Here is a 13,235-nt window from a genome sequence, read left to right as displayed (position 1 = left end):
ATATAACCTATTTTTCTTGGGTTCTTTCTTCTAGAGATTCTCTACAAACCTTGTCTCACTAGATACCATGGATTTCAATATAATAATGAAAAATATATCAAAATAAAAACTTCTTGTAAAATGAGTATGTGAACTTGTAATATTGTTTCAACAAAAATTAATGGAACCTCATAATTATTACAAGGTTGTTTAAATAAAAAAGTATATACCACCTATCCCCAAAAGCATGTTTAATCCCAACATGATTTTAAACCAATGTATCTAGGAAACCTCTTTGAATCAAGAGGTGAGGCCTCATCGATTTTAGTGTCAATGAAAAGAGCACATATATCTACTCTGGTTATCAATCATCTTCTCATCCCATGATAAGACCCAGTAGCATAAGAGAAATGACATATATCCCTATATGTACCCCATGTTGTAACTTGCCTAGAAAATTCCTTGGTACTATTGGTAATTGATTATAAGGTTGTGGCAAGGGATGAATGATTCTCGTAGTCAGAGGTCCCTAGCCTACTCATCAACTAACAAATTTGGGTTGTATTTTGTGATAATTAATTTTATGATTCTCTAGGTGTAGTTTGTACAACATTTATTGGAGGAAATGGAGGATTTCTATCTTCAAGGTCTTATTATTGTGTACTTTCTTCGAGGTAGTTTTTTGAGAATCAACTTTGAATATATTAAAAATAAATTAGAAATCAATAAAAACTATATAGAATTACAATTAATTTTCAAACAAAAACAAAAAAATGCATTTTGAGGTATACTAACTTATGCAAAGATGTGGCATGTTGGAAATTTTTTATAGTTTGCAAAACATGATCAAGTTCTTGTTTTGAATCATTACTCTATGTTTCCACCACATGATTGAGTGTACATGTAGGTGTTATTTATTCTAAGCTTGAAATTTATTAAGTGTGATTGAGTTATTTGAATTTAAACTCACTCATTTGTGTTAGTGGTATTTTGAGTTATTTGGGGGTGGGTAGCCACTTTTTGAACACCATTTTGGTGCACTTACCCTATTCACTAATTGAGATATTTTGTGGTAGTCATTCTGATATTGATGTTTTTAGAAACCAAATGCTTTGAATTTGGAAACTTAGAAGCTACCTGTTCAAGTGTTTGCAAAGTTAAATGAAGTTTTATTTTTTTATTTTTCAAGATCTAAGAAGGACCGCTCTAGGATCCTCCATGATGGCCTCTAGTTTAAAGGATTGAATGGTCTCCATCTTCAAACTTTGTCTCATAGTTTCAAGCCTTTGAAGGAAATATTCTCATTTCTATTGGAAATTTCCTTAGTGCTCCCATCAGGATTAGTGAGAAGGGCTTAACTGCCTCCTATGTACTATAAGTTGAGTGGTTGTATCAAGCATTGATAGATCAGTATTTTGGTGCAACGAAAACCCCACTCTAACAAGTGGTATCAGAGCTTGGTCATAGGTTCAAATCCTTAGACCCTCAGGTAATGCCGAGGGGAGATTGTTAGAAATTTTCTCAATGCTCCCTGTAGTGCCTCCCCTCATTCACATCTTTTCTAGACTTATTGTTGCTATTATTATCAGACTATGTAGACTAGTTTTATGATCGATGGTTTAGTGGTGTTGTTTTGACACTATCAGATATTATGATATGGATTCAGTTGATATATGATGAGATCATTTAGACTTTACATTTCATGTATGTATGATGATCATTACATTGTTTTCAATTATTAATGATGATTAGTTAGATGGTTTATTATCTCATGTGTTTTATTATGGTTACTTACCCCATACTTGCATGTGTATGGTGTGTGTGTTTTCTTATTGTATGGCGTTTCTGATGTGGTTAAGGAAGGGAGTCATAGTCACCTGCTTAGTCAGGATCTACACGATGCACCACTTCCTGCCATTGTCTGTTTAGCTTAGCATTATATATTGTATGTACATGCATGGTTTTTCTGCAGGTTGCAGGTATCGAGTATCGACTTCCCTGAATTGCCAGGATGAGCGTACCCTATTATACTATCTCAATGATAAGATAAGGGAGATAAATTCTCAAGTCCAAATCCCAAACCTAAAAACCATTTGTCCTAGTGAGTTAGGACAAGCATCAAAGTTGAATACCCACCGAATGTGTCGGATGACATATTTCGTGATTTTTAACCCTTTAGATTTATTTTGTATGATTTGTTCTATGATGGGTTTTCATATTTTTATCTTGGAGGTCTATGGTGAATTTTCCATTAATTAAGTCTTAATAAATAGATTTAATTAATAAATTATTTATTTGAAAAAATTAATAAAATATCACGATCTTTGATATTTTGATTGTAATTAATTAAATGCGAATTATTGGAGAAAATGAATTAAATAAAAGAAAACTAGAAATTAAAATTAATAATAATTATAAAATAATAATAAAGTAATAAATAAAATAATAATAATAAAAGTTATAAAAATTATAATGAAAGTTATAAAATTTAAATAGAAATTATTTAAAAAGTAAATTGGAGTTATAAGCTTGCATGAGAATTAACATGTGTCAACAACACGAGGGTTAGTGCATCAATTAAGCACAAGGTGTCTACAATTCTATGACTCATCAAAAAGAATTGGAAAAGACCCATGCTTAGTTGGTGACACCTTTCAGCGGTTTCAAGAAGCATTCCAAAGGTTTCTTGGGAGCTCTTTATATTCAGGCATTCATAGACGCTTAAAAAAAAGAGAGAGCAATCGGAGCATTGGAGGACTCGAGAACTCTGAAGAAGGGAGGAGCTTGCTTTGTGGATTTTTTTGAGGAAGAGCGATTTAGCATCAAAATTCGGGTAGATTCTTGTGATTTTACTTATGCTATTTTCGCATCATGCATTCCCTGTCTTCTTCGTGTCTTCCATATGTCTGTTGAGGAATTTCTTATGCAATTCTCAATATGGTAGCTAATTTTATTTGAGAATTCTATATGCTTAGATATGGAATGAACACGGGGCTAGGGTTTAAATTTGTAGCCAAAACCATCAGATGATTTAATGGATAAAATTTGAGATCAAAGGATTATAGATAATTTCTGAGAATTGGAATTTTGTGTATATATATGTTCATATTTTTAAATTTGCATATATATATATATATATATATATATATATATGCGCATTATTTATACATATACGTTTCACCGCAAGCAAATGTTGCATCGCGGATTACATTGGAGGGGTGTGTTTTAATAAAACGCAGCTTTTAAAAAATATATATATATGATAAATTTTGAATGGACGAGGGGGAAATATATTTCCTCACCCCCGCTGGCAGCCACATTAATACGGACTGCGACTACAGAGTACCTGTGGTCTATAGTGTACCTGCGACCACAGTGTACCCAGCGACCCGCAGGTTTTATATATTGTATCGGCGGTGATTATTATATCACCATTGGTTTGAAATTACAAAAGTTTTATTTTATTTGCAACGATATCTCATATGATATTTAATTATGAATTTCAATTTCGTTTGCATTGTTATTAGATATTAAATGTTATTATGTATGTATATATATATATATATATATATATATACATATATATATATATATATATATATATATATATATACATATATATATATATATATATATATATATATATATATACATACATGTATATATATATATATACATACATGTATATATATATATATACATACATATATATATACATATATATATATATATATATGTATATATATATATATATATATATATATATATATACATACATGTATATATATATATATACATGTATGTATATATATATATATATATATATATATATATATATATATATATATATGTATGTATATATATATATATAAATAAATATATATGTATATAAGTATATATGTATATATAATTATTTATAAATGATTATTATAAAGTTCTAAATTAATGGATCACTCTTTTAATGATTAAGATATTGATATTGAGCTTGTCAATTATGAAGAGATAATAATAATTAATTTAATTAAACTCAGTTTAATTAAGATTAATTATTAGAATATATAATCGAAGTTTTTGATTCATTAAGAATGTCAATTTTCAAACAATGTCATATAAATCAATTAGAAAATTGAGTCTAATGGAGAAACTTTTATCTATCAAACATACGCATGGGTTAGGTAAAACGTGAAACTTCTCCACTTGATATTTATTTGGGAAAACGTAAACTGAGACTTTTAAATTCAAATTTGAAAACTTAGCAAAACCAAAACATGTGTTTACATTGTGTATTCTTATGCTATTGTTTTGGGTTTTGGGTTGACTAGTGTTGACCAGTTTAGGACGTCTACCAGAGGCTTGGGGGTTATGTGATTGTGATGTCATGATGATGTTTTAATCTCGATCTTTATAAACCCAACCATGGTTATGTGATGGAATGCTTTATGTATTGGATGTGAATAATGATTGTTATAGTTGAGATTCTTATGTATGAGACACTTGACTTAACCATTATTTTGGTCATCGATCAGTTATCCTTGGTTATTTTCTAGTCGCCATGATGGGACTGTAATGTGGATTTATTCTTGATGATGTCATGTGGCGACATGTTTGACTTAACCATTTTTGGAGTCTTCGATCAGTATGATTGAGATATATTTTAGTTATCGAGAACCATTGGATACTTTGATTATCAGTGATACTTTAGTTGCCAATAGAGAGCTGTTGTGGTCATGATTTTCTATGGATGCTTGCTCATGTAGATTTGATGCTTTTATGCATATTTGAAGATTTTATTTTGGTTTATCTTTTGTGATTTTGAGATTTATGATTCCATGAGCATTAGGGTAGGATATCTGCATGTAGTGACGGGAAGTGGCTTGCAATGGGGGCTGGGGCCCTAAGAGGCTGCCAGGGTAACTCATTGTAAGTTGGATTAATAAGTGATAACATTCACACCTAATACTAACTGAATGAACCTAAAAAGATAAGAGTTTTTGTTCTCGCCCATGCCTTAAGTGCTTGTATAGGCTAGGATGGGAGTAGTGAGAACGCATGGTTGTGACCTTGCATTCCATAGTATGCCTCGTCAGTATGAGAGGATACTAGTGGTCACATGAGATCTGTATGGACCTGTGGAGTTTAGCTAACTGCCAGGGTAACTTGTACGAGATAAATGCGATGACACTTTCCCGCTTGCATAGTAGGTTCCTACATATCATTGTGTGCCTCTGGGAAGTAGATGTCAGTTTCGTGATTGGAACCTTTGAGTTAGTATACTTTTAGGATTCCTGAACTATAGATATTTGTGCTATGTGTTATGGATAGCCTGTTTGAGACTTGAGATTATCTCCTTAGCACGGTGGGAGTGGACCACTTAGGTACCACGCGGTCGGGTGGTAGTGTATTTTTCACTCTTATCATTTGAGATTCATTGAGGCATCGTGGCTGATGCATCCTTCGTGATGGTGGATATGTATCCTTTTTCATTGATGATTAGCATATGTTTGATGATGTTATCTTATGCTTATATTTGCATGTTAGATTACTTTCTACATATGATGTTGTAGGAGTGACATTCCTAAGTTATGTTATTACCGGTGATCTCTTTGGTGATTTGGGATGTTACGCACGGAGGGATGGCTAGGGCCCACGATGGTCTAATGATGCTATTAACGGTTGGGAGGAACCGTGCACTTAGTTTATTTTGTTTGATCTTTATGATGGATGTATATGTCTTCTATGATGATGTATCATGTGTATCATGTGATTATCTTTACTTGGATGTATCATGGATTATAATAGGATGATGTACCTTATTCTACATATGTATATTCTTTGAGCTTGTCATACCCTATGACATGTACAGAGGATGATTGAGCATTTGGAAATGTAATATTTAAACATTGGACTTATCATTATTATTTCATGTGGTTGTTGTACTAGATGGATTCATGTATGTAATTCAACGTTAAGGGATCTTTAAAGAATGTAATTGGTTATGTATGTTATGTTTACTTTCAGATGGACATTGCTATTGCTTCCGTTATTAAGTACAAGTTATATGTGGTATTTACTTTCATGTTATTTAAAAAAATAAAAATGTTACCAAACTTAGTGAAATTCTAGGTTAATTCTTTGGATCCCTTGGCGGGGCATTACACTCCCCTCGAGATTTATGACAAGGGCTTAACTGCCTCCTGTGTACTATAAGTTGAGTGGTTGTATCGAGCATTGATAGACTAGTCTTTTGGTGCAATGACTTCCCCACTCTAACAATTTCTTGTTTGGTTTCATTTCCTTAAGTTGCCCTTGGAAATTTAAAATAGAAATATTGTTAGGATAACTACCAATTCTTTTGGGCAATTCAATACTACTAACAATATTACAAATTCAAGAGTGTTTGTTATTTTCTATATTTTATATATTTGTGAAGGAAAAACAAGTTGTTCTTTTCCAATTTACTTTATCCTCTAAATTATTTGATTGGATGTGACAAATTTAGCAGTAAAAATATTTGGCTATCTCTCATTTTTGTAATCTAGTGGGTGAATCCAATGATTTTTTAGCTTGAAAAATTAGAAACAATGCTTTGTGTATAGACGAAGGATCAAATGTCAAGTTACCAGGAGGTGTATATTCCTACCTATGAGAAGGTTTAAAAATGGCACTAAGATTCTATTTTTGCAATAAAGCAACATCTTTGGACCATTTTTTTAAACAACTTGATTTCAAGCTAGTGTTTGTTAGCTTTAGTGCTAGTGTTTCTCTTGTTTTTTTGTGGTTTCTATGTGTTTTGTTGGGCTTAATACTTTATCTTTCTCTATGCATAAAGGTCAAGGGTTTTTCAATATCATTTCTTATCTAATAGAAAACAATTTTAGTCAAAAAAATTAATCATTTTTTATTTAAAGGTGAAGACTTCCCTTTTAGAAGTCATAAAAAGTGGAGGTCAACCAATCACAACCAATGAACAATTATTTTAATACAAGAGTCATTTGTTATATAATAAAAAATTAAGTTATCGTAAACTATATATATTAAATTACTCAATAAACTAATATAGAGCTAATATAAAAGTAACATTTAAATATGGTTTGAAAAATGTGAATTGTAAAAGTAATTTTTAGATAATAAACTTCATATTTTTACAAGATAAAAGTGTAAGACTTTTGTAAAGGTTAAATAGTCAAGGTAGAAGCTAGTGCAATGCTCTCATACAATATACTAGTGCATTTAACATATATGAGCATCTATTTTTTGAATGGATAAATTTTAGATGGTTTTTGCCAAATTCGTGTCACACAACAACAATTTCAACTACTAATAAAATAGAAGAACACTTCTTAATTGTATTTAGGGACATTGTAATTAAAGCACTTTTAAATGTTTGGCTAAATCGATACAAATATCATGACTTAAGAAACAACTTGCAAATCTTCTCCCAAATTTCTCTGTCGGGTTTGCTATTTCCTAGAGATAGCTTGGCCTCCTCAGTCAATTTAGTCTAAAAAGTCCCAATTCAAAAATAAGTTAGAGTTTCGATCAATAAATTGTTCTTGCTTGATAGAATACTATTTTGTTCAATCTCCTCAAAAGTTCTAAAGATATTAAATATGCAACTTACTTGTATACAACTTCTTTCTAAGAGGTTGTCAATGAAATTCAACAAAATATCACTAGTATACTCTGGATGGCCTTGAACACCAAGTATATGATTACCAAGGGAAAACATCTCAATGCTTGTTTTATCTGATGAAGCAAGAATTTCTGCACCTAGAGGAACTTTATACACCTGTTTGGAATGGCAAGAATGAGAAATCAAATATAAAATAATATGACTATAACATTACTTTGAAATTTTTTTAATTAGATAATGCTACTTTACTCTATCAATGTTATCGATCACATTCTAAAACATAGATCATCCTACTACTTTAATATGACTATCAATGCTACTTCTCTTCTATCATCCTAAAAATAGATCATTCAATGTGATCTAAAACATTGATGAACAAAGCTTGCATAATCTAATGAAAAAAATCAAGCTACTATTATAGACCCAAAAAATTGTTTTCTTTAAATAAATACAACATTCTTTTGTAATTTATGATTGTCATATATGTTAAAAATTTAAATAAATCTGTGATGCAAATCTCAACCAATAGATTGTTTGAAGTAGAATAGATGTTTAGAAGGCTTTACTTTTTTACCTGGTCTTGGTGACATTCAAGGACACTAATTATAGAAGGGATTTCCAAACCAAAATGCTTGGTGGAGAACTTTTTAGAAACTATTATTTTTCTCAAGCCAATGTCCCATCCAGTTAGTGCTCTTCCAATTTTTCCTCCTAAAGCTCGACATAAGACCTATTTGAGAGAGAAAAAGAAGCCTGACAATAATTAAATATCAATGAGGAAGCATGTGTTGATATATTTTCCATGACTTTAATCTACACCTCTAATCTATTTATAACATTAAATAATCTGTGCTTTCATTAAATAATTTATGTTCTTTGAACCATGCATTATAGACAAAACTTTCTTAATGACATATTTTTACTTCAACAAATAATCCATGTTAACAAGTTTAACAAATAATCCATATTATTTAGAACATATTTTTTAAAATATAGATATTTTAGTATCTTATATATTAGTATAGATAATATATAGATAAATTTTCATAAAGTAATATATAAGAATATTTTTAGATTAGTTTCAAATCACAATCAATATTTGAAATCAAAATAAATGATCCATTCTTTATTTTAAAGAATAATAGATTAAATTTATTTAAATCTATTTTTTAATCTACATTCAATCAAATTGAAAAATCCATATATTATTATTATATAATTTATCTTTTAAAACAATACAAATGTTTAATTGCTAATAATAAAACCTAACTAATAACTTTAAAAAGTACAGTTACAAGTCCAACCATTAGATGTTTTCTAACCATAATTTTCTTTAGTAACTTAAAAAAATGTAATATCAAAAGAATATTTGATTTAACACCAACAAATTTGATGTCTTATAACTTGTAATCACGTGGCTCCTTCACACAGTTTTGACACTGCTGGGGTGTTTCTGGCTACTATTTTAATTTTAGTTGTATCCCTCTGTCCTATAACTGTTTTCATGTTAACAATATTCTGTGACCGTGCATTCTTAGTTTCATAAAAATGATTAAGGAGAAAGCTGTCAACAAGAAAACAATAATTTTGTAGTGAGGGAGCTGGTAAGGATTCGAAATAAAAATGGCCTGAACGGTACAGAGTGGCAAATCGAGTTTTTCCTTGTCAAATGCCTGACCTTAAGCAGGGTGAACAGTTCTAAATTCTTAAGTTGAGCCACATCTCGAATCGGCTAAAGTGGATGAAAATTTCAAGATAGAGGAGACCAAACAATACGAGCACTTAATACAAAAAAATTCTCAAAGATTTGGCTGCGCAGACAGAGTCTAAACAGATATTACCGCTGAGAAACCAGTCAGATCAACGAAATGTCAGAGCAGAATCCTTTGAAGAAAGGGAAAATTTAGCGAAATAAAAGGAGACCGCGTCTCAAATGTTCAAATCGGCTAAAATGGATGAATATGTGAGAGAGAGAGAGAGAAAAAAAATCAAACAATACACGAACTTCTACAAAGATTTCTCAAGATTTGGCTGCGCAGACCAAATCTAAAACAGATTAAACCGATGAGAAATCTCTCAAATAAATGAAACAAGAAAGAAAATGAAAATATCAGAGCAGATTTCTTTAAAGGAAAATGGAACGAAAGAAAGGGCAAGGCAAGGGCACCTGGTGACCAAAGCAGATTCCGAGAACTTTGATCCGCATTGAATGGAGAGTCTGGAGAAAACGGCAGAGCTCCAAAATCCACTCATCGTTTCCATGCGCATCAAATCGGCTGCCGGAAACCACAAATCCATCGTATTTACAAACATCTTCCATGGCCGGAAATTCCCCTTCCAATACTCTGAACAGATCCCATGTTTCTTCAGCCTCACTCAGCATGCCCTTAAAAAGACTAAAATAACCTCCGTAAATATTCTGTACATAGTCTTGATTCGGCGCACACAGCAGGACTCCAAATCTCCTTCCCATTCTTTCGTTTTCTCCGAATTTTGGAGGCTCCTTGCTGAGCTGAGGAACGGAGAAAGAGTAGAATGAAAAGAGCAGAGGGACAAATGAGGGAGTGAGAATGAAAAGAATGTGTGAGTCAGTTGCGGGATGATTTGGAGGGCATATAAATGCCCATTGTACAAGTGAAGTGCGGGGCACGTGGATTTATCACTGCCTTTCGCCCCTAACTTTATCAGTACTTTTGGGTTTTCTTTTGGGGCGTGATTTGGACATGGGCATCTATGCAAAACACAACATTTAAACCAAATGGCAATGAATTTTTTTTTGCACGTGATTTGTGAAAAGACAAGATCATTGATTATTGTGCCATATGGAGTTTGTTGAAATATCTTTTACGCGTGTACCGCATTTAACACTGGCTACGGCTGCATATAAGTTGCCCCCAACTCACTATAATCAATTGAGTGTAGGAGGAGAGAATTTGTTGAAATGTCTTCTACGTGTGTACTATATTTAACACTGGCTATGTGTGCATATAAGTTGCCCCCAACTCACTATCATCAATTGAGTGTAGGAGAGAAATTGTTGAAATATCTTCTACATGTCATTTAACACTGGCTACGGGTGCATATAAGTTGCCCCCAACTCACTATCATTAATTGGGTGTAGAAGGAGAGAATTGACACTATGACGTAGACTTTAAGAAAATCTTCAAGTTTAAAGCTAAGTAAGTTATCCATCCAAACTTCGTTATTTACTTATTTGTTATTGCTTTCTTGGTCCAAATTATTTGTTGTTTTGTTGGTTTAATTTTGTATTCAACCCTCTTACTTAAGATTAGTGTAAGAAATGTATTTTATTTATTTTTAAGTTATTAAGCATCTTTTGTTTAGTATATGAGGCTTTAAAAATTTAAGGGAACAAGAGCTCAAATAAATGTCTAGTTAGATTCAAGCAATTCTCAATCCTTCAGTGTCTTGTATTGTTTGAGTCTCCTTGGGATAGTGGATTCATAGTTCATAAGATTCTATGCCAAAAAAATAATAGATCATTCATCCGTCATTTATCTCTATTTCTTCAGCAAGAACAATAAAATTTTTGAATCCAATAATTTACATTACGAAAATTAAGTTCTTGACCATAAATTGTCCACACCAAACAACAAACAAAACTATCATTCAATAACTTTGTGTTTTGGAGATGACCATTCACCACTCATGAGTGTAATCTTTCTACCCACAAGACCACCTCTCTCCCAATCAAACAAGTTCAAAGCATATTTACCAATTTGTCAACCTTCATATAAACAACAATTCATTAAGGAAATTGTTCCTAAATTTTTTTTAAAAAATTAATAATTTACCCAGGGGAAGAGACCTGGAGTCATCAAGGGGTCCAACGACTGATACGGTATTGTTATAGATCCCCCCTCTACCACTTTTTAAAAGTCCCAAAAATGATAACACGTGTACTAATAGTCAGTCACACATATACTAATAGTTTGTCATTTTTAAGCTTTCTTAGTTGCTAATTGGTCCATTTGTGCAAAAAGTACTATTTTTTTTTTAGTGCGCGGCTATTGAGGGAGGGGGGTTGAAGATAACGGGTTATGTACAAACGTTTTGAAATGAGACTTTTAGATCACTTCACACTCTATGACTTACATAGAGAGCTCTATAAATGCGGAAAAGGCTAAACCTTAGCTTTAAGCTCTTCGATCACTTACAAAGGTTCACTCGAAAATTTGGCAAATTTTGACATATGGATTAGGATCTCTAGATACGCAAAATTAATGTAAACAACTAATAGATCTCTTCCCCTAAATCACAATGATCATCTCTCAATGAACTAGAAATTCTAGATTCACAAAATTAACCTAAATAGCTAGTGGATGTGTCTTGATAAGTAGTGGGTGTCTTCCCCTAAATTACAATGATCATCTATCAATGAATCCAAACAGCCTCTGAATCAAATCTAGTCATCTAAAATTGTACATCCAAGAATAATAATCACAGTGACGGTTTCATTGGAGTCGATATTGGTGTAAGATGCCTTGGCCACTTTTTTTATTATATTCATTTGAGCAGAGACAAAACTGTCATCTCCCATTCGTAAGTTAAGTAATTCATGTACTCCATTTAAGACGTGTCTGTTATTGTCTTCAAATTTGACGCTTTCTTGTTTGTCTTCAAATTTAGTATAAATATTGCACGCCATTTTCGTCAACAAAACCGTGAGCGTGAAACAGAGTCACACCACGCATTCATGATAAGGACCTCTACTTTTTTAACATATTTATATCAGTGTCTGCTTGAAATACTACAATTTTTTTTATCGCTAATCTATTACATCTTTCTCTATTTTTCATTCATAACAGAAATTTCTATTTGGGGGTATGTTTCATTTGTCAACAGCTTACATATCTTTATATGGTCCACTAACTATAATCATATATTTTAATAAAAATTGAAAGACAACAATCCAATGGCGACAAGAGGGAATATCCTCTTTAACATTCATCAAGACGAGGAGCTAAAGCAAAAGTAATCAAAACGAGGAGCTAAAGCAAAAGTAAAACAAACTAATAACAATAAAAGGAATATTGTTTTGCTTAATATGGTTCTAAGACAATTCTTTGGGGTTTCTTTATGGTACAGCCTGAGTTGGCCTAGTGGTGGAAAACTTGTACTCTTGAAAGAGAGGTCACAAGTTCAAATCTCACTGGGGGGTAGGGTATGTACGCTTCGTTTGTAGCGCCAAGCGCCTCTCGAAAAAGAGTACGAGGTAGTCCCATATCACTGTCACCATGCGTAAACCCAAAAACTATGGCATAGTGTCGTGGACTATAAAACCTCCTTTCCTTTCCTTTCCTTTATGGGAAAGTAAATTACAACTAAAGACAACTCTCCTTTAATATGAGGGTGAAAAAATGATCACACGATATTCTATTGAAGTATAAAATAGTATAATTTTATTTCAATGAGGGTGCAGTGCTATAAGATGGGACTTATTATTTTTTACAATCAAAACTAGTGACTAAAAATTAATTTATTTTTAAATTAATTTTCAAGTAGCAATTTCTAATTTTTTATTGGTCAGTAGTAATTTTGACAGGACTAAAATTAATTTTTCGGTACAAGATTAGAAGAAAAATAAATCTCTGGAACACAA

At 31.9% G+C, this 13,235-nt stretch overlaps 1 protein-coding gene across 1 annotated transcript; it reads right to left on the bottom strand.

The window, feature by feature from the left end:
- Window positions 1-7,287: 7,287 nt before the first annotated feature.
- Window positions 7,288-10,222, bottom strand: LOC149565609 (gamma-glutamyl peptidase 5-like). Its single transcript, XM_089817168.1, has 4 exons — window positions 9,780-10,222; window positions 8,187-8,342; window positions 7,601-7,768; window positions 7,288-7,480 (listed from the first exon to the last, which is right to left on the bottom strand). Exons 1-4 carry the CDS (start codon window positions 10,083-10,085, stop codon window positions 7,385-7,387), a joined length of 726 nt encoding a protein of 241 aa, XP_089673294.1. The 5' UTR covers window positions 10,086-10,222; the 3' UTR covers window positions 7,288-7,384.
- Between the last annotated feature and the right edge of the window lie 3,013 nt (window positions 10,223-13,235).

This window comes from Cupressus sempervirens, chromosome 3 (assembly GCF_028749045.1).
Source record: "Cupressus sempervirens isolate cs-2001-9-10 chromosome 3, ASM2874904v1, whole genome shotgun sequence".
In the NCBI taxonomy this organism is placed as follows: domain Eukaryota; kingdom Viridiplantae; phylum Streptophyta; class Pinopsida; order Cupressales; family Cupressaceae; genus Cupressus; species Cupressus sempervirens.
The sequence above is the reverse complement of the archived record's forward strand: the minus strand, read 5'-3'. Positions and strand labels throughout refer to the sequence as shown.